The following is a 16,393-nucleotide window of genomic DNA, read 5'->3' on the forward strand; positions in this document are numbered from 1 at the left end:
TTATCATCACAGTTATTATCAACACAGTTATTATCATCACAGTCATTATCATCACAGTCATTATCATCACAGTCATTATCATCACAGTCATTATCATCACAGTCATTATCATAGTCATTATCACCACAGTCATTATCATCACAGTCATTATCACAGTTATTATCACCACAGTCATTATCATCACAGTCATATCATCACAGTCATTATCATCACAGTCATTATCATCACAGTCATTATCATCACAGACATTATCAACACAGTTATTATCAACACAGTTATTATCATCACAGTCATTATCATCAAAGTTATTATCATCACAGACATTATCATCACAGTCATTATCATCACAGTCATTATCATCACAGTCATTATCATCACAGTCATTATCATCACAGTCATTATCATCACAGACATTATCAACACAGTTATTATCAACACAGTTATTATCATCACAGTCATTATCATCACAGTCATTATCATCACAGTCATTATCAACACAGTTATTATCATCACAGTCATTATCATCACAGTCATTATCATCACAGTCATTATCATCACAGTCATTATCACCACAGTCATTATCACCACAGTTATTATCACCACAGTCATTATCATCACAGTCATTATCATCACAGTCATTATCATCACAGTCATTATCACCACAGTCATTATCATCACAGTCATTATCATCACAGTCATTATCATCACAGTCATTATCACCACAGTCATTATCATCACAGTCATTATCATCACAGTTATTATCAACACAGTTATTATCATCACAGTCATTATCATCACAGTCATTATCAACACAGTCATTATCATCAAAGTTATTATCATCACAGACATTATCATCACAGTTATTATCAACACAGTTATTATCATCACAGTCATTATCATCACAGTCATTATCATCACAGTCATTATCATCACAATCATTATCATCACAGTCATTATCATCACAGTCATTATCATCACAATCATTATCATCACAGTCTTTATCATCACAGTCATTATCACCACAGTCATTATCATCACAGTCATTATCATCACAGTCATTATCAACACAGTTATTATCATCACAGTCATTATCATCAAAGTTATTATCATCACAGACATTATCATCACAGTTATTATCAACACAGTTATTATCATCACAGTCATTATCATCACAGTCATTATCATCACAGTCATTATCATCACAATCATTATCATCACAGTCATTATCATCACAGTCATTATCATCACAGTCATTATCATCACAGACATTATCATCAGTCATTATCATAACAGTCATTATCATCACAGTCATTATCATCACAGTCATTATCACCACAGTCATTATCATCACAATCATTATCATCACAGTTATTATCACCACAGTCATTATCAACACAGTTATTATCACCACAGTCATTATCACCACAGTCATTATCACCACAGTCATTATCATCACAGTCATTATCATCACAGTCATTATCATCACAGTCATTATCATCACAGTCATTATCATCACAGTCATTATCATCACAGTCATTATCATCACAGTCATTATCATCACAGTCATTATCATCACAGTCATTATCATCACAGACATTATCATCACAGTCATTATCATCACAGTCATTATCATCACAGTCATTATCATCACAGTCATTATCACCACAGACATTATCACCACAGTCATTATCATCACAGTTATTATCACCACAGTCATTATCATTACAGTTATTATCATCACAGTTATTATCATCACAGTCATTATCACCACAGTCATTATCATTACAGTTATTATCATCACAGTCATTATCATCACAGTCATTATCACCACAGTTATTATCATCACAGTCATTATCATCACAGTCATTATCATCACAGTCATTATCACCACAGTCATTATCATCACAGTCATTATCATCACAGTCATTATCATCACAGTCATTATCACCACAGTCATTATCATCACAGTCATTATCATCACAGTCATTATCATCACAGTCATTATCACCACAGTTATTATCATCACAGTTATTATCATCACAGTCATTATCACCACAGTCATTATCATCACAGTCATTATCATCACAGTCATTATCACCACAGTCATTATCATCACAGTCATTATCACCACAGTCATTATCATCACAGTCATTATCATCACAGTTATCATCACAGTTATTATCATCACAGTTATTATCACCACAGTTATTATCATCACAGTCATTATCATCACAGTCATTATCATCACAGTCATTATCACCACAGTCATTATCACCACAGTCATTATCATCACAGTCATTATCATCACAGTCATTATCATCACAGTCATTATCATCACAGTCATTATCATCACAGTTATTATCACAGTCATTATCATCACAGTCATTATCACCACAGTCATTATCACCACAGTCATTATCATCACAGTCATTATCATCACAGTCATTATCACCACAGTCATTATCATCACAGTCATTATCATCACAGTCATTATCACCACAGTCATTATCATCACAGTCATTATCATCACAGTCATTATCATCACAGTTATTATCAACACAGTCATTATCATCACAGTCATTATCACCACAGTCATTATCATCACAGTCATTATCATCACAGTTATTATCACCACAGACATTATCATCACAGTCATTATCATCACAGACATTATCATCAGTCATTATCATCACAGTCATTATCATCACAGTCATTATCATCACAGTCATTATCACCACAGTCATTATCATCACAGTCATTATCACCACAGTCATTATCATCACAGTCATTATCATCACAGTCATTATCACCACAGTCATTATCATCACAGTCATTATCATCACAGTCATTATCACCACAGTCATTATCATCACAGTCATTATCATCACAGTCATTATCATCACAGTTATTATCACCACAGACATTATCATCACAGTCATTATCATCACAGACATTATCATCAGTCATTATCATCACAGTCATTATCACCACAGTTATTATCATCACAGTCATTATCATCACAGTCATTATCACCACAGTCATTATCACCACAGACATTATCATCACAGTCATTATCATCACAGTCATTATCATCACAGTCATTATCACCACAGTTATTATCATCACAGTCATTATCATCACAGTCATTATCACCACAGTTATTATCATCACAGTCATTATCATCACAGTCATTATCACCACAGACATTATCATCACAGTCATTATCATCACAGTCATTATCACCACAGACATTATCATCACAGTCATTATCATCACAGTCATTATCATCACAGTCATTATCACCACAGTCATTATCATCACAGTCATTATCACCACAGTCATTATCATCACAGTCATTATCATCACAGTTATTATCAACACAGTTATTATCATCACAGTCATTATCACCACAGTCATTATCATCACAGTCATTATCATCACAGTCATTATCATCACAGTCATTATCATCACAGTCATTATCATCACAGTCATTATCATCAAAGTTATTATAATCAAAGTAGTTATCATCACTTCAGTCATCATCACAATTATTATCAAAACAGTTATCATCACAGTAGTTATAATCACAGTGGTTGTCAGGATGGTAGATGTAAAAAGGAATTCAACATTTGATGCCTATATGTGAAGAGAAACTTTCTGTGCTTGTCATTAAACAAGGTGCAGCAGTAATATTATAGGTACTCTGGATACTTTAAAGAACATTATAGGTTGGATTGGCATCTAATCATTAGCTCACCTGAGCCTTTAGTGAGCTTTTCTGATCAAAATTTGTCCGTTGTCTATTGGCGTTGTAAACACTTTTCACATTTTCATCTTCTCCAGAACCACTGGGTCAATTTCAACCAAACTTGGCCAAACGCATCCTTGGGTGAAGGGCTTTTAAGTTTGTTAAAATGAAAGGCCATGCCTCCTTCAAAGGGGAGATAATCAGAAAATTGCAAAATTAGGGTATGGTGATTTAAAAATCTTCTTCTTAAGAACCACTGGGCCAGAGGAGCTGACATTTACATAAAAGCTTCCTGACATAGTGCAGATTCAAGTTTGTTCAAATCATGGCCCCTGGGGGTAGGTTGGGGCCACAATAGAGGATCAAAGTTTTACATAGAAATATGTAGGGGAAATCTTCAGATAAGGGCCAAGATGACTCAGGTGAGCGATGTGGCCCATGGGCCTCTTGTTTAGTTTGTCATTGTGATGTCACGCTAATGTTATTGTTTTTATTAAATCATTCAGATTTGTAAGATTTTCTGAATTTATTTTCACAGGTTACCATGACTTATGGAGCTTCACGTGCCCTAGTGGGGTCTGATATTACCCTGGCGGTGACTACGCCTGAACCCTATTCATTCGTGGCTCTGGTGGCTATTGACAAGGGATCTGAACTTCTGGGGTCGCCCAACGACATCACAGAGACAGAGGTACTTAGAAAAACTAAGTAGCCAATCAAAAGAAGAAACATTTGTTGATTTGATTGTGTGTGGGAAATATCAATGAGATTACGTAGTATCTCACAACAGTGTCACCCTGCACATGTCACTCGATCGTTATGTAGATGATCATGAAGCTGCATTGCGAATATTAGTTATAATCCACTACATGTAGCTTCCTCGTCAATAAATATAAAGCAATATTAGCTCTCATTTTAGTGTCAAAAATATCACACGATATATGCCCGGAGACATTCCAGCCCTCAAACATTACATCACAATCAATACACAAGCAAATTACTATGCTGTTGATATTCAAATTCTTTTTGTTTTTCACCTTTTACTCAGTTAAACTAATAAAGAAATTGTTAAGAATGCAATTGTTTTTAGTTTATAAATGAAATTGAAAGTATATGATAAAAAGGTTATAGATTTTGTTTGGGAAAATATGATGACCTCGTTTTTTTGTCGCGGACGAACCTCGCAAAGTCGGTGCGTAGAAAATATATCTTACTTAATTTTTGTAGGTTTTAAAGGGCTTAGAACTTTACACAATGGGAACGGATAATCAACCATCAGGTCCAAGAATTATGCAGAAGAGAAGCTTCATGCCTTGGAATATGATTGAATATTCAACAGAGAGGATTCTCAATGTAAGTCTATAGTTAATGGACTCAATAACAAGTCATGTATACTCAACAGAGAGTATTCCCAATGTAAGTCTATAGTTAATGGACTCAATAATAACTCATGTATACCCAACAGAGAGTATTCTCAATGTAAGTCTATAGTTAATGGACTCAACAACAAGTCATGTATACTCAACAGAGAGTATTCTCAATGTAAGTCTGTAGTTAATGGACTCAATAGTAAGTCATGTATTCTCAACAGAGAGTATTCTCAATGTAAGTCTATAGTTAATGGACTCAATAACAAGTCATGTACATACTCAACAGAGAGTATTCTCAATGTAAGTCTATAGTTAATGGACTCAATAACAAGTCATGTACATACTCAACAGAGAGTATTCTCAATGTAAGTCTATAGTTCATGGACTCAACAACAAGTCATGTATACTCAACAGAGAGTATTCTCAATGTAAATCTATAGTTAATGGACTCAACAACAAGTCATGTATACTCAACAGAGAGTATTCCCAATGTAAGTCTATAGTTAATGGACTCAACAACAAGTCATGTATACTCAACAGAGTATTCTCAATGTAAGTCTATAGTTAATGGACTCAACAACAAGTCATGTATACTCAACAGAGAGTATTCTCAATGTAAGTCTATAGTTAATGGACTCAATAACAAGTCATGTATACTCAACAGAGAGTATTCCCAATGTAAGTCTATAGTTAATGGACTCAATAACAAGTCATGTATACTCAACAGAGAGTATTCTCAATGTAAGTCTGCAGTTAATGGACTCAATAACAAGTCATGTATACTCAACAGAGAGTATTCTCAATGTAAGTCTATAGTTAATGGACTCAATAACAAATCATGTACATACTCAATAGAGAGTATTCTCGATGTAAGTCTATAGTTAATGGACTCAACAACAAGTCATGTACATACTCAAAAGAGAGTATTCTCAATGTAAGTCTAGAGTTAATGAACTCAACAACAAGTCATGTATACTCAACAGAGAGTATTCTCAATGTAAGTCTATAGTTAATGGACTCGATAACAAGTCATGTGCAGCATACTCAACAGAGAGGATTCTCAATGTAAGTTTCTGAAAAGTTCAGTCTGCAGTTTGGTTATGTTTCATCATTCAATAAGAATTGTTTAGCGATACTGTTTAATTTAAACAATATTTTATTCACAAATAAGTGAATGGGAACGGGCTGCAGACATATCCTATTTTAGCCCTCTCTTTTACATCAAGGTCACGATGAATCAAACTCATGTAGATAAATGAACAAGTTAAAATGGTACGAAAAGAAGAGATACAAATATATATATACTAATGAAAATAATCATGAAACAAGAAGAAAAAATAGGAGTAGAATAAAAACCAAAACACAAGACTGTCTGGATAATACAATGATCTATGTATAACTTGTATATTCCATGCAAATTTGAAGAGCCACAATAGAACTAGTGGGGGGTGCGGCTAATTCAGTATTTGATGTTTGACTTCTAACAAAATGTGTCAGCGCAGTAGCAGATCTAGATCAAGCTAGGGTATCTTGCGCCAACCCAATTTCACACTTTCCGCAAGAAGTCAAACACTTCTGTTGATTTCAAATACCCGGATTAGCTAACTGTAATTTAGTTCTATTGTGGCAAAGACCCTCGGAATTTGCTTGGAATATACAAGTTATACACAGATCATTTTCCAGACACTCCCAATGATTTTTTAAAAACAAGAATCTCTATCAAAGTATTTAAGTGTTGGTCAAATATAAATTATTCATGATTTACAGATGACTCTTGATAACTCGAAGTTCAAGGGACCTTGATAAAACTTTGAGAAATCGAAATTCGGAAATTGAAGGTCCGCCAATATGGTTCAGATTTTACAGTAACAGGAAATGTTTACCAACAAGATCATAGTTCATTTTGACATGTTTTCCTTCATATTTGTCCGGTAGTTAATTCTGATATCAAATTAAAGAACCTTATTTTGCATAAATAAAAAGATTTCAGAGTTTATGTATTTATTTGTCCTTTAATCATGCTAAGATAGGCATTTCTAGGTAAATGCAAGTATCTCTTGTGCACCTTTTACACAGGCAACCGTATGTTAAAAACAAAACGTCTTTAATCGGTAGTTTGGAGCTTTTGAAATGGTGGAATAAAATCGGTCTTTATCGGTAGTTCAGAATTTTCAAACATTGGTACTGATACAATACCCTCATTTAATTATGCATGTGACAATAACAACAATAACTAATATAGATACAAATTACAAATGATGAAAAAATTTACAAAATTAATGATTTGAAGATAAAAATCCCCTAATTAATTCAGACAATCACCTTAAAACATAGAATGGATTTTGATGATTTAAATAATTAATATTTCATTACTATTTTGTAATTATAGGTTATAGACTTTGTATGGGAAAATATGACGACCGAGTTTTTTGGCGCATAGACGGACCGAGCTTGCGAGGTCCGTCCGCGACAAAAAACGAGGTCGTCATGTTTTCCCATACAAAGTCTATAACCTTTTTATTATATACTTTCAATTTCATTTAGAAACTAACAATAATTTATTTTTAACAATTTCTTTATTGGTTTAACTGAGTAAAAGATGAAACATTTGAAAATTAACGACGTAGTAATTTGCTTGTGTATAGATTGTGACGTAATTTTTCGGGCCGGAATGTTTCCGGGCATATATCGTGTGATATATGCCCACAAACTTTTAAAGAAAAGAGAAGAGATGAAATTGAAAGTATATAATAAGAAAAATATACTGCACATATTATGAGTGAAATTTTATCCTAGAGCTAGCTCTGTGTCCGACACCATGGAAGCACACTGATTCAAGACTGGTGCAGAAATCGAAACTTCAAAGACACCAATTTTTTTCTCAAGCCCACGCTAAAGTGATGACTTTTGGTCCACGGTGCCCAGTGTTTTTTGGGGAATACTCGTGGCCTGAACTGTATAAAAGAATTATCAACTGTGTTTGATATTGTATTACCAATATTTGTATCATCTAGAACAAAGTATGAAAATGGAGAGGTATAAATCGTAGAAAGTTAAACACAGTGATTTCTGAAGGCCAAAAATGTGCATGCTCAGCTGGTTACTGTTAAGGATGAGTAACCAAGTAATAATTAAAACAAACTCAACAATAAAGACTCTCAGACTCAAATACCAAGTCAATGACATATAAGTACTTAATTATTTCAAGGTCAATTTTAAAAGCATTTTGTTTGGCAAACAAAGTACCAGTATGTTGAGCTGTGGATTAAAAGCTATGGTGAAGGTGACTGTGACTTCAAAAGATGTGATTTAGAGAAAATGTGATCCAAGTTTCTGATCTTTTTAGATGGTTGGAGTGCAGTGGATGACAGATGCTATTGTACATAGAGAACAGCACCCTATTCTTCTTGATGACGGAGTTTGTAAGTGTCTTTAAAATTCGCTACAAGTATGGACCAGTTCCCTGGACAGAGTTTGGTTTGTGTTGAATATTCAACACCATTATTTTGTTTAGCAAAGGTTTAAACGGTTGACATTTGTGTACCGTATTTTTTTTTTCAATAAGACATAATTTTTTTTATAAGAACTGACTAGCTAATAAGTGGTCCATAGCAGAGTTAAGGTGTCCCGAGTAAAGTTAAAACAAACATCATAAAATATACCTCAGTGCACTTCACACTATATGACGTCACAATATAAAAGTACGTCACGACATACAGATCTATAGTTATATCGCATAGAAAATGTCATAGTATTTTGTCAAATGATTATTTACTACCGTTATATAGTGTTCCATCTGTATATGTTTAAATCTGTTTGTCAGATGATTTTTTTCAGTTTTCATTGATAATACTCAAGTCTCATGTTTTAATATATAGTAATCTTTATACAGTATTACACTTTGACCTTGAAATCACCCCCGATATATATAGTCATTTAGAATAAAGAAATCCGACGTGTGTACTTGGCACAGGTAAAAGATGACGATATTTTATTTTGATCAAGGCATAGGATATTTTGCCTCGTTTAGATACGATTTAGCAGTGAATGTGGGGAAATGCCCAACATTTGAGTTGAGATTATGGAAATTGCTATGTTTGAGAGGATATTGTACCGATCCGTATCACTTTTTAGCTCACCTGAGCTAAAAGCTCAAGTGAGCTTTCCTGATCACCCGTATTCCGGCGTCCGTCCGTCTGTAAACTTTTAACATTTTTAACTTCTTCTCAAAAACCACTGGGCCAATTTCAACCAAAGTTAGCACAAAGCATCCTTAGGTAAAGGGAATTATAAATTGTTAAAATAAAGGGCCAGGCCACCTTCCAAGGGGAGATAATCAAGAAAAGGTAAAAATAGGGTAGGGTCATTAAAAAATCTTCTTCTCAAGAACCACTGGGCTAGAAAAGATGAAATTTATAGATAAGCTTTATTAGGTAGTGCAGATTCTAAATTGTTAAAATCCTGGCCCCTGGGGGTCAGATGGGGCCACAATAGGGGATCAAAGTTTTACATACAAATATATAGGAAAAATCTTTAAAAATCTTCTTCTCAAGAACCACTGAGCCAGAAAAGCTGAGATTTATATGAAAGCTTCCTGATATAGTGCAGATTCGAAATTGTTAAAATCCTGGCCCCCGGGGGTCGGATGGGGCCACAATAGGGGATCAAAGTTTTACATACAAATATATAGGAAAAATCTTTAAAAATCTTCTTCTCAAGAACCATTGTGCCAGAAAAGCTGAGATTTATATGAAAGCTTCCTTATATAGTACAGATTGTAAATTGTTAAAATCCTGGCCCCAGGGGGTCGGATGGGGCCACAATAGGGGATCAAAGTTTTACATACAAATATATAGGAAAAATCTTTAAAAATCTTCTTCTCAAGAACCACTGAGCCAGAAAAGCTGATATTCACATGAACAGCTTCCTAACATAGAGCAGAGTTAAGTTTGTTCAAATCATGGCCCCCTGTTGTAGGATGGGGCCACAATAGGGGATCAAAGTTTTGCATACAAATATATAGGAATTTTTTTTTAAAAAATCTTCTTCTCAAGAACCACTGAGCCAGAAAAGCTGAGATTTACATGAAAGCTTTCTGATATAGTGCAGATTCAAGTTTGTTCAAATCATGGCCCCTGGGGGTAGGATGGGGCCACAAGGGGGGATCAAAGTTTTACATACAAATATATAGGAAAAATCTTCTAATATCTTCTTCTCGTGAACCGTTCACATTTACATGAAAGCTTTCTGACAGTGTAGATTCAAGTTTGCAAAAACTATGGCCTCCAGGGGTAGGTTGGGGCCATAATAAGGACTACGGTTTTACATGCAAATATATATAGAAAGTCTTCTGATATGGACCAAGGTGACTCAGGTGAGCAATGTGGCTCATGGGCCTCTTGATAGATTTACCACATCATTGTCAACATATCAAGCCCAAACTGCAAATGATCTGAGTGCAACTTTCACCTGTGCCAATCAGGTGATAAACAACTGAAAGTCTAGCGGATAAAAATAGCTTTACGTCATTTGTTACAGTATGAGGACGTAATAGTTAAGTCAAGTGAGCTTTTCTGATCACCCGTATTCCGGCGTACGTCCGTCTGTAAACTTCAACATTTTTGACTTCTTCTCAAAAACCACTGGGCCAATTTCAACCAAAGTTGGCACAAAGCATCCTTATATAAAGGGAATTTCAAATTGTTAAAATAAAGGGCCAGGCCACCTTCCAAGGGGAGATAATCAAGAAAAGGTAAAAATAGAGTAGGGTCATTAAAAGATCTTCTTCTCAAGAACCACTGAGCCAGAAAAGCTGAGATTTATATGAAAGCTTCCTGATATAGTACAGATTCTAAATTGTTAAAATCATGGCCCCTGGGGGTCGGATGCCCGGGGCCACTATAGGGGATCAAAGTTTTACATACAAATATATAGGAAAAATCTTCTTCTCAAGAACCACTGAGCCAGAAAAGCTGAGATTTATATGAAAGCTTCCTGATATAGTGCAGATTCGAAATTGTTAAAATCCTGGCCCCCGGGGGTCGGATGGGGCCATAATAGGGGATCAAAGTTTTACATACAAATATATAGGAAAAATCTTTTAAAATCTTCTTAAGAACCACTGAGCCAGAAAAGCTGAGATTTACATGAAAGCTTTCTGACATAATGCAGATTCAAGTTTGTTCAAATGATGGCCCCCGGGGGTCAGATGGGGCCACAATAGGGGTTCATAGTTTTACATACAAATATATAGGGAAAATCTTTAAAAAGTTTCTTCTCAAGAACCATTGGGCCAAAGAAGTTCACATTTACATGAAAGCTTTCTGACATAGTGTAGATTCAAGTTTGCAAAAACCATGGCCTCCAGGGGTAGGTTGGGGCCATAATAGGGCTACGGTTTTACATGCAAATATATATGGAAAGTCTTCTGATATGGACCAAGGTGACTCAGATGAGCGATGTGGCCCATGGGCCTCTTTCTTGTTCAATATTAAGATGTGGTATGGAGAATTACCTTAAGTCTGTATTGTGGTTAATTATAGCAATATTTCGGCGAACAAACTATTAGAATTAATTACTACAAGCATAAGGAAGACAAAATGCATGTAATTTTGTATACTTTGAAAACATGAGCTGTGTCCTTTAATTAAATGAGACTGAAAGTTACTTTCCATTTGATATAGACTTTTGACTTGAAGATTAGGAAATGCAGCCATTGCTTTGCCTCCCAGTCATACTGTGTTGACTTTTGAACTAGACTGCTCTCTTTTATTGCAATTATCACTAAGCTACAAATCTTTCACAGATGTTTGTACAGTAACTCTGATGGTCTGTTGTAGTTAAGAATCAAGCTGCCAATTTTCCAGAAGTCTTAGAGGCAATGCCTGATATTCAACAAAAGTCGCCAGATTCTGAATCTGCAGGAGATACCAAAGTTCGTAAAAACTTTCCCGAGACGTGGATCTGGCTGGATGGAGAGAGTGGGTGAGTATTCTGCGAATTATACCCTCACAACAGAGTTACAAGGGGAAGTAGTGATGTACTTCACTGTGCATTTAAGGGGACACCATATAAAATGTTATACTTTAGGTCGCATTATACCCCAACCCTGCAAAGGAAGTTTAGGGGGGGTGGGGGTCACTTTAATAACCTTGTCCTAAACATAATTTTTCTAGAGTATATGTTTTACCACCAATGAATGTATTTAATTTATAAACAATCAACCAGAAGAGTACAGTTTAAATTTTTTATGGGGTCTCTACAAACCCAAACATCACTACATATAAACAATGCTGCCATATAATGTTGTACATATACACATACTACAACTACGATAACTAATGATTTGGCATCTTGGGGGCTACTCATTCCTTTCTTAACAATCTATTATTAATAACAATATCTGGCTTGATCCTATCATCAAAACTGTCTGAAATAAAAGAGTAAACAACCCTGCCTAGGGTCAATATACGCAGACTGCACTCTGGGCTGATCCCAGGAGTATGCCTGGGGCTGATCCCAGCAGGCATCTACGGTGAACCATGCCTGGGGCTGATCCCAGCAGGCATCACAGAACAAGTGAACCATGCCCGGGGCTGATCCCAGCAGGCATTAAAAGAAGTGACCCATGCCCGGGGCTGATCCCAGCAGGCATCAAAGAAAGTGACCCATGCCCGGGGCTGATCCCAGCAGGCATCAAAGAACGAGTGGGCCATGCCAAGGGCTGATCCCAGCAGGCATCACAGAAAAGTGAACCATGCCCGGGGCTGATCCCAGCAGGCATCAAAGAAAGTGACCCATGCCCGGGGCTGATCCCAGCAGGCAACGAAAGGGAACGGGTACTCTGAGCTGAACCCAGGAGCCATAACGTATTCCTGGGACTTAGATTCCCAGCAGCAGGCACAAAACTCTGATAGTCTAAGAAAACACTACATACTAGTCAAATTCTATTAAAAATTTAGTAAACTACCTATGTACAATAAGTAAAACTTTGTGTATAGATATGAATAATGAAGTTGTGATCTGCTATTTTGATTGAAATTTTTCAAAATTCAAAGAAGTTATGGATATTTTATATCCATTTTGAGAGGGGGACAAATGAAGAAAAGAAGACCCTAGTTTGTTTCTGGGTCAAAAGTTTTAATTTATAAAGAGTAATCCAGAATTACGATGTTGTGGACATCAAATCTTGATTACATTCTTGCTACAGGGATTGCAAAGGGAGAAAAGATAATCCCTACATGTTTCTGAGGCAAAAGGTCAAGGTAATGAATAATACATCTGGAAAAAGACTATATGCAATGTTCTCTATAACACAAGAATCTGCATCAAGGACATAGCAAAATTATTTGGGATGCATGAAAGCTAAAGAAAAAATATGAGACCTTGACTTAGAAGAACTCCCACAATGAAATCATGCTTTGTTGAGCCAATACATATTCAATTTTCACAGAATTTATCCTTTTTGAGGACAATTTCAGTTGGACATATGTAGGCAGTTATACTTTTTATAATTTGTACCATCAGATCCTCTAATGTCACAATATTACTGAGACATGTACACATCAGAAAATTCCACTTTATATAGTCCATCAACTTCTCTCTGTATAACATACTAACATTACATATTTCTGAACAAACCGCTGTCATTATGGAGAGTTGCGTAGAGAGATTAACAGTCAGTGTCCATATTCGTCCTCATTGTATAATTTCACCTCTCACTTTTATAAAGTAGGAGGATGCTATGTTAAGATCCGCAGACACACCCTGTACATCATTGTATAATTTCACCTCTCACTTTTATAAAGTAGGAGGATGCTATGTTAGATCCGCAGACACACCCTGTACATCTGGCGTCATGTATCTGATGTGTAGAAATTTAAACAGGATGGATCACTTATGATTTATTTTTCCTCCATTTGTTTACAGCTCAGATTCCAGATTTGGTGTTCAGAAGACCTTGCCAGACTCTATCACATCATGGGTGACTCGTGCCATTGTTGTTAGTCCTTCCACGGGTTTACATATACCAGATGTTACACAGGTGTATAGAGTTCTCAGAATCAACTATTCTTTCATTATGTCTCCCCTCTTTCAGGGGGAGAGATATTGTTTTTGTACTTTCAGTCTGTCCGACTTTCTGTCTGTCACAATATCTTGTGAACACTTCTCCTATATGGGTTACTGGATAGACTTAAAACTTTGTACAATGCTAAAGTTCATAAAATAAATTCATATAAAATAATTGAGAGCTTGTATCACTCTTTTGATGGTGAAATCATACTTCATAAGAGGTGTTTTAACAAGCCATTCAATAAAATTTTAGTGTAAGGCCAATTCAGCTTGATAGATTATCATCCCCGCCTGTCCCCTAAAAAATCTGCCCGCCCCCAATTTCTTTATTTTGCGAAACTTGCGATTTCCGGAAAATTTTCATATCCAACTCCGGTATTTACACTTGTTTACATTTCCAGTATAGCAACATGAAAAGCCATGTGAAGAAAATTTATCGCATTCTTACGGGTGTAAATGAAAGGAAGGGATTAATGTTCTTTATATCTTGAAGAAGTTTGGCATCTTTTTGTGTTTGAAATTAAAGCTTAATTAACCTGGAAATTGTCTTTGAAATAAGCGTAGATTGATATCCATCTGGCATGATTAAATAATGCACTTCTGTTGACAAAAACTCATTTGTCATTAATATTTTTCTCAGAAAATAAATAATAAAATCCTCCCACCCGCCCCATAGTTTTTGGTGACCCTGGATGATAATCTACTAATTAAGTTGAATTGGCTTAATGAGTTACCTTAAAAATACCAAAATGTATCTCAATTCGAAATTTCCAGGCAATACCCAGTCCTATTAATCCACTACTGTGGTTTGATGATTTTTTTTTAATGTTTTAATCTTGTTATACCCCCCGCAAACGAAGTTTGGGAGGGTATACTGAAATCACTTTGTCCGTCTGTCTGTCCGTCCGTCCGTTTGTCCGTAGACGCAATTTGTCCGAAGTTTATTTCTAATACCGCTGGACATATTTCATTCAAACTTTATACACATCTTCTATATATACTAATGTCATTCATTTACTGACAAAATCAATGACAAAGTAAAGTTGGCATAACATAATGATCTTTAACAAAGTGAATATAAACTAAAGACTAGAAGAGTTGACCAAGGATTTGCAATCATACAGCCTAAAATGTGCCAAATAGTATTCATCGTTTATATTAAGCATATTTTTAATATTTCATGTACTGCTGTACTGTAGAATATACACTTCTGCATTCACATTGATTGCCCTGTAGATAATGTGAAAATATTCAATGTGCTTCTTAAAGCCCAGAGTGTCGTGTATTAGTAAAAATTTGTGGCACTTCATTTAAAGTGGTGATATCTCGATATGTTTGATATGCATGAAAGATTTCCAAAGGGATACAAAATTCCAGATAATCAATCATCATTTCTATGACATAAAGTTCTGCATGTCTTAAAAAGATATTTGCAAATATTTATGAAGGTATTCTCATGAAAGATGTCTCGATGTGAGGTCGAAAGTTCAATGTGACTCATCAGAGTTGTCATCTTGTTATTTTTATTTATAGATTGAAAGCTTTAAGTCATTTTTCCTTGTCATTGATACTCCACCATCTATAATACAAGGAGAAGTGTTCGAAGTGAAGCTCTTGGTGTTTAATTATATAGAGACAGGTCCTGAAAAACTGCAGGTAAGCTACAGAAACTTTCCTAATCATAGAAGTTGTGCTATTGTGTTAATATTAAATATATCATCAACATTCAAAATTACTACATAGCAGAAATAAACAGAAATCTGTTCAGTATAATACTGAAGATTCCTAGGTATATATATGAGGAATTTATTTTAATGTAATTTAGCGAGAAGTACTATTCATGAAATAGAAATACCCATTTCTATTTTTCAGGAATAGACATTAACTTTTCGTCTCACTTGCCCTTTGGGCGAGTTAACTCCAAGTTTTACTTGTCCTAATGAAAAGCTTTGTTGTCCGAAAATTTTTAGACTCTAATAAGCCTGTCAACCAGTAATTCTAATTATCTATCAATGTCAAATGGTGATACAGTATGATCTACTAAAATGGGCCTTCACTATAATGTGACAATTCGGTAAAGAAAACAACAATATATGGAGTTGGACTTTACTTTCTAAGATTAATATTTATTATAATAATCACATTTCCTACTGAAAAAATCACTTGCCCCATCGGGCAGGTATGTGTTGAGTTTCACTTGTCC

At 35.2% G+C, this 16,393-nt stretch overlaps 1 protein-coding gene across 1 annotated transcript in view; it reads left to right on the top strand.

Annotated features, from left to right (window-relative positions):
* LOC125677249 (CD109 antigen-like) overlaps nucleotides 1–16,393 on the top strand; it is a 291,878-nt gene that overhangs the window by 232,727 nt on the left and 42,758 nt on the right. The window contains exons 19-24 of the mRNA XM_048915256.2: nucleotides 4,287–4,439; nucleotides 4,976–5,101; nucleotides 8,465–8,540; nucleotides 11,958–12,102; nucleotides 14,047–14,161; nucleotides 15,724–15,846. Of these exons, the coding sequence (XP_048771213.2) occupies nucleotides 4,287–4,439; nucleotides 4,976–5,101; nucleotides 8,465–8,540; nucleotides 11,958–12,102; nucleotides 14,047–14,161; nucleotides 15,724–15,846 (738 nt within the window). The remainder of the gene's footprint in view (nucleotides 1–4,286; nucleotides 4,440–4,975; nucleotides 5,102–8,464; nucleotides 8,541–11,957; nucleotides 12,103–14,046; nucleotides 14,162–15,723; nucleotides 15,847–16,393) is intronic.

This window comes from Ostrea edulis, chromosome 1, assembly GCF_947568905.1.
Source record: "Ostrea edulis chromosome 1, xbOstEdul1.1, whole genome shotgun sequence".
Lineage (NCBI taxonomy): Eukaryota > Metazoa > Mollusca > Bivalvia > Ostreida > Ostreidae > Ostrea > Ostrea edulis.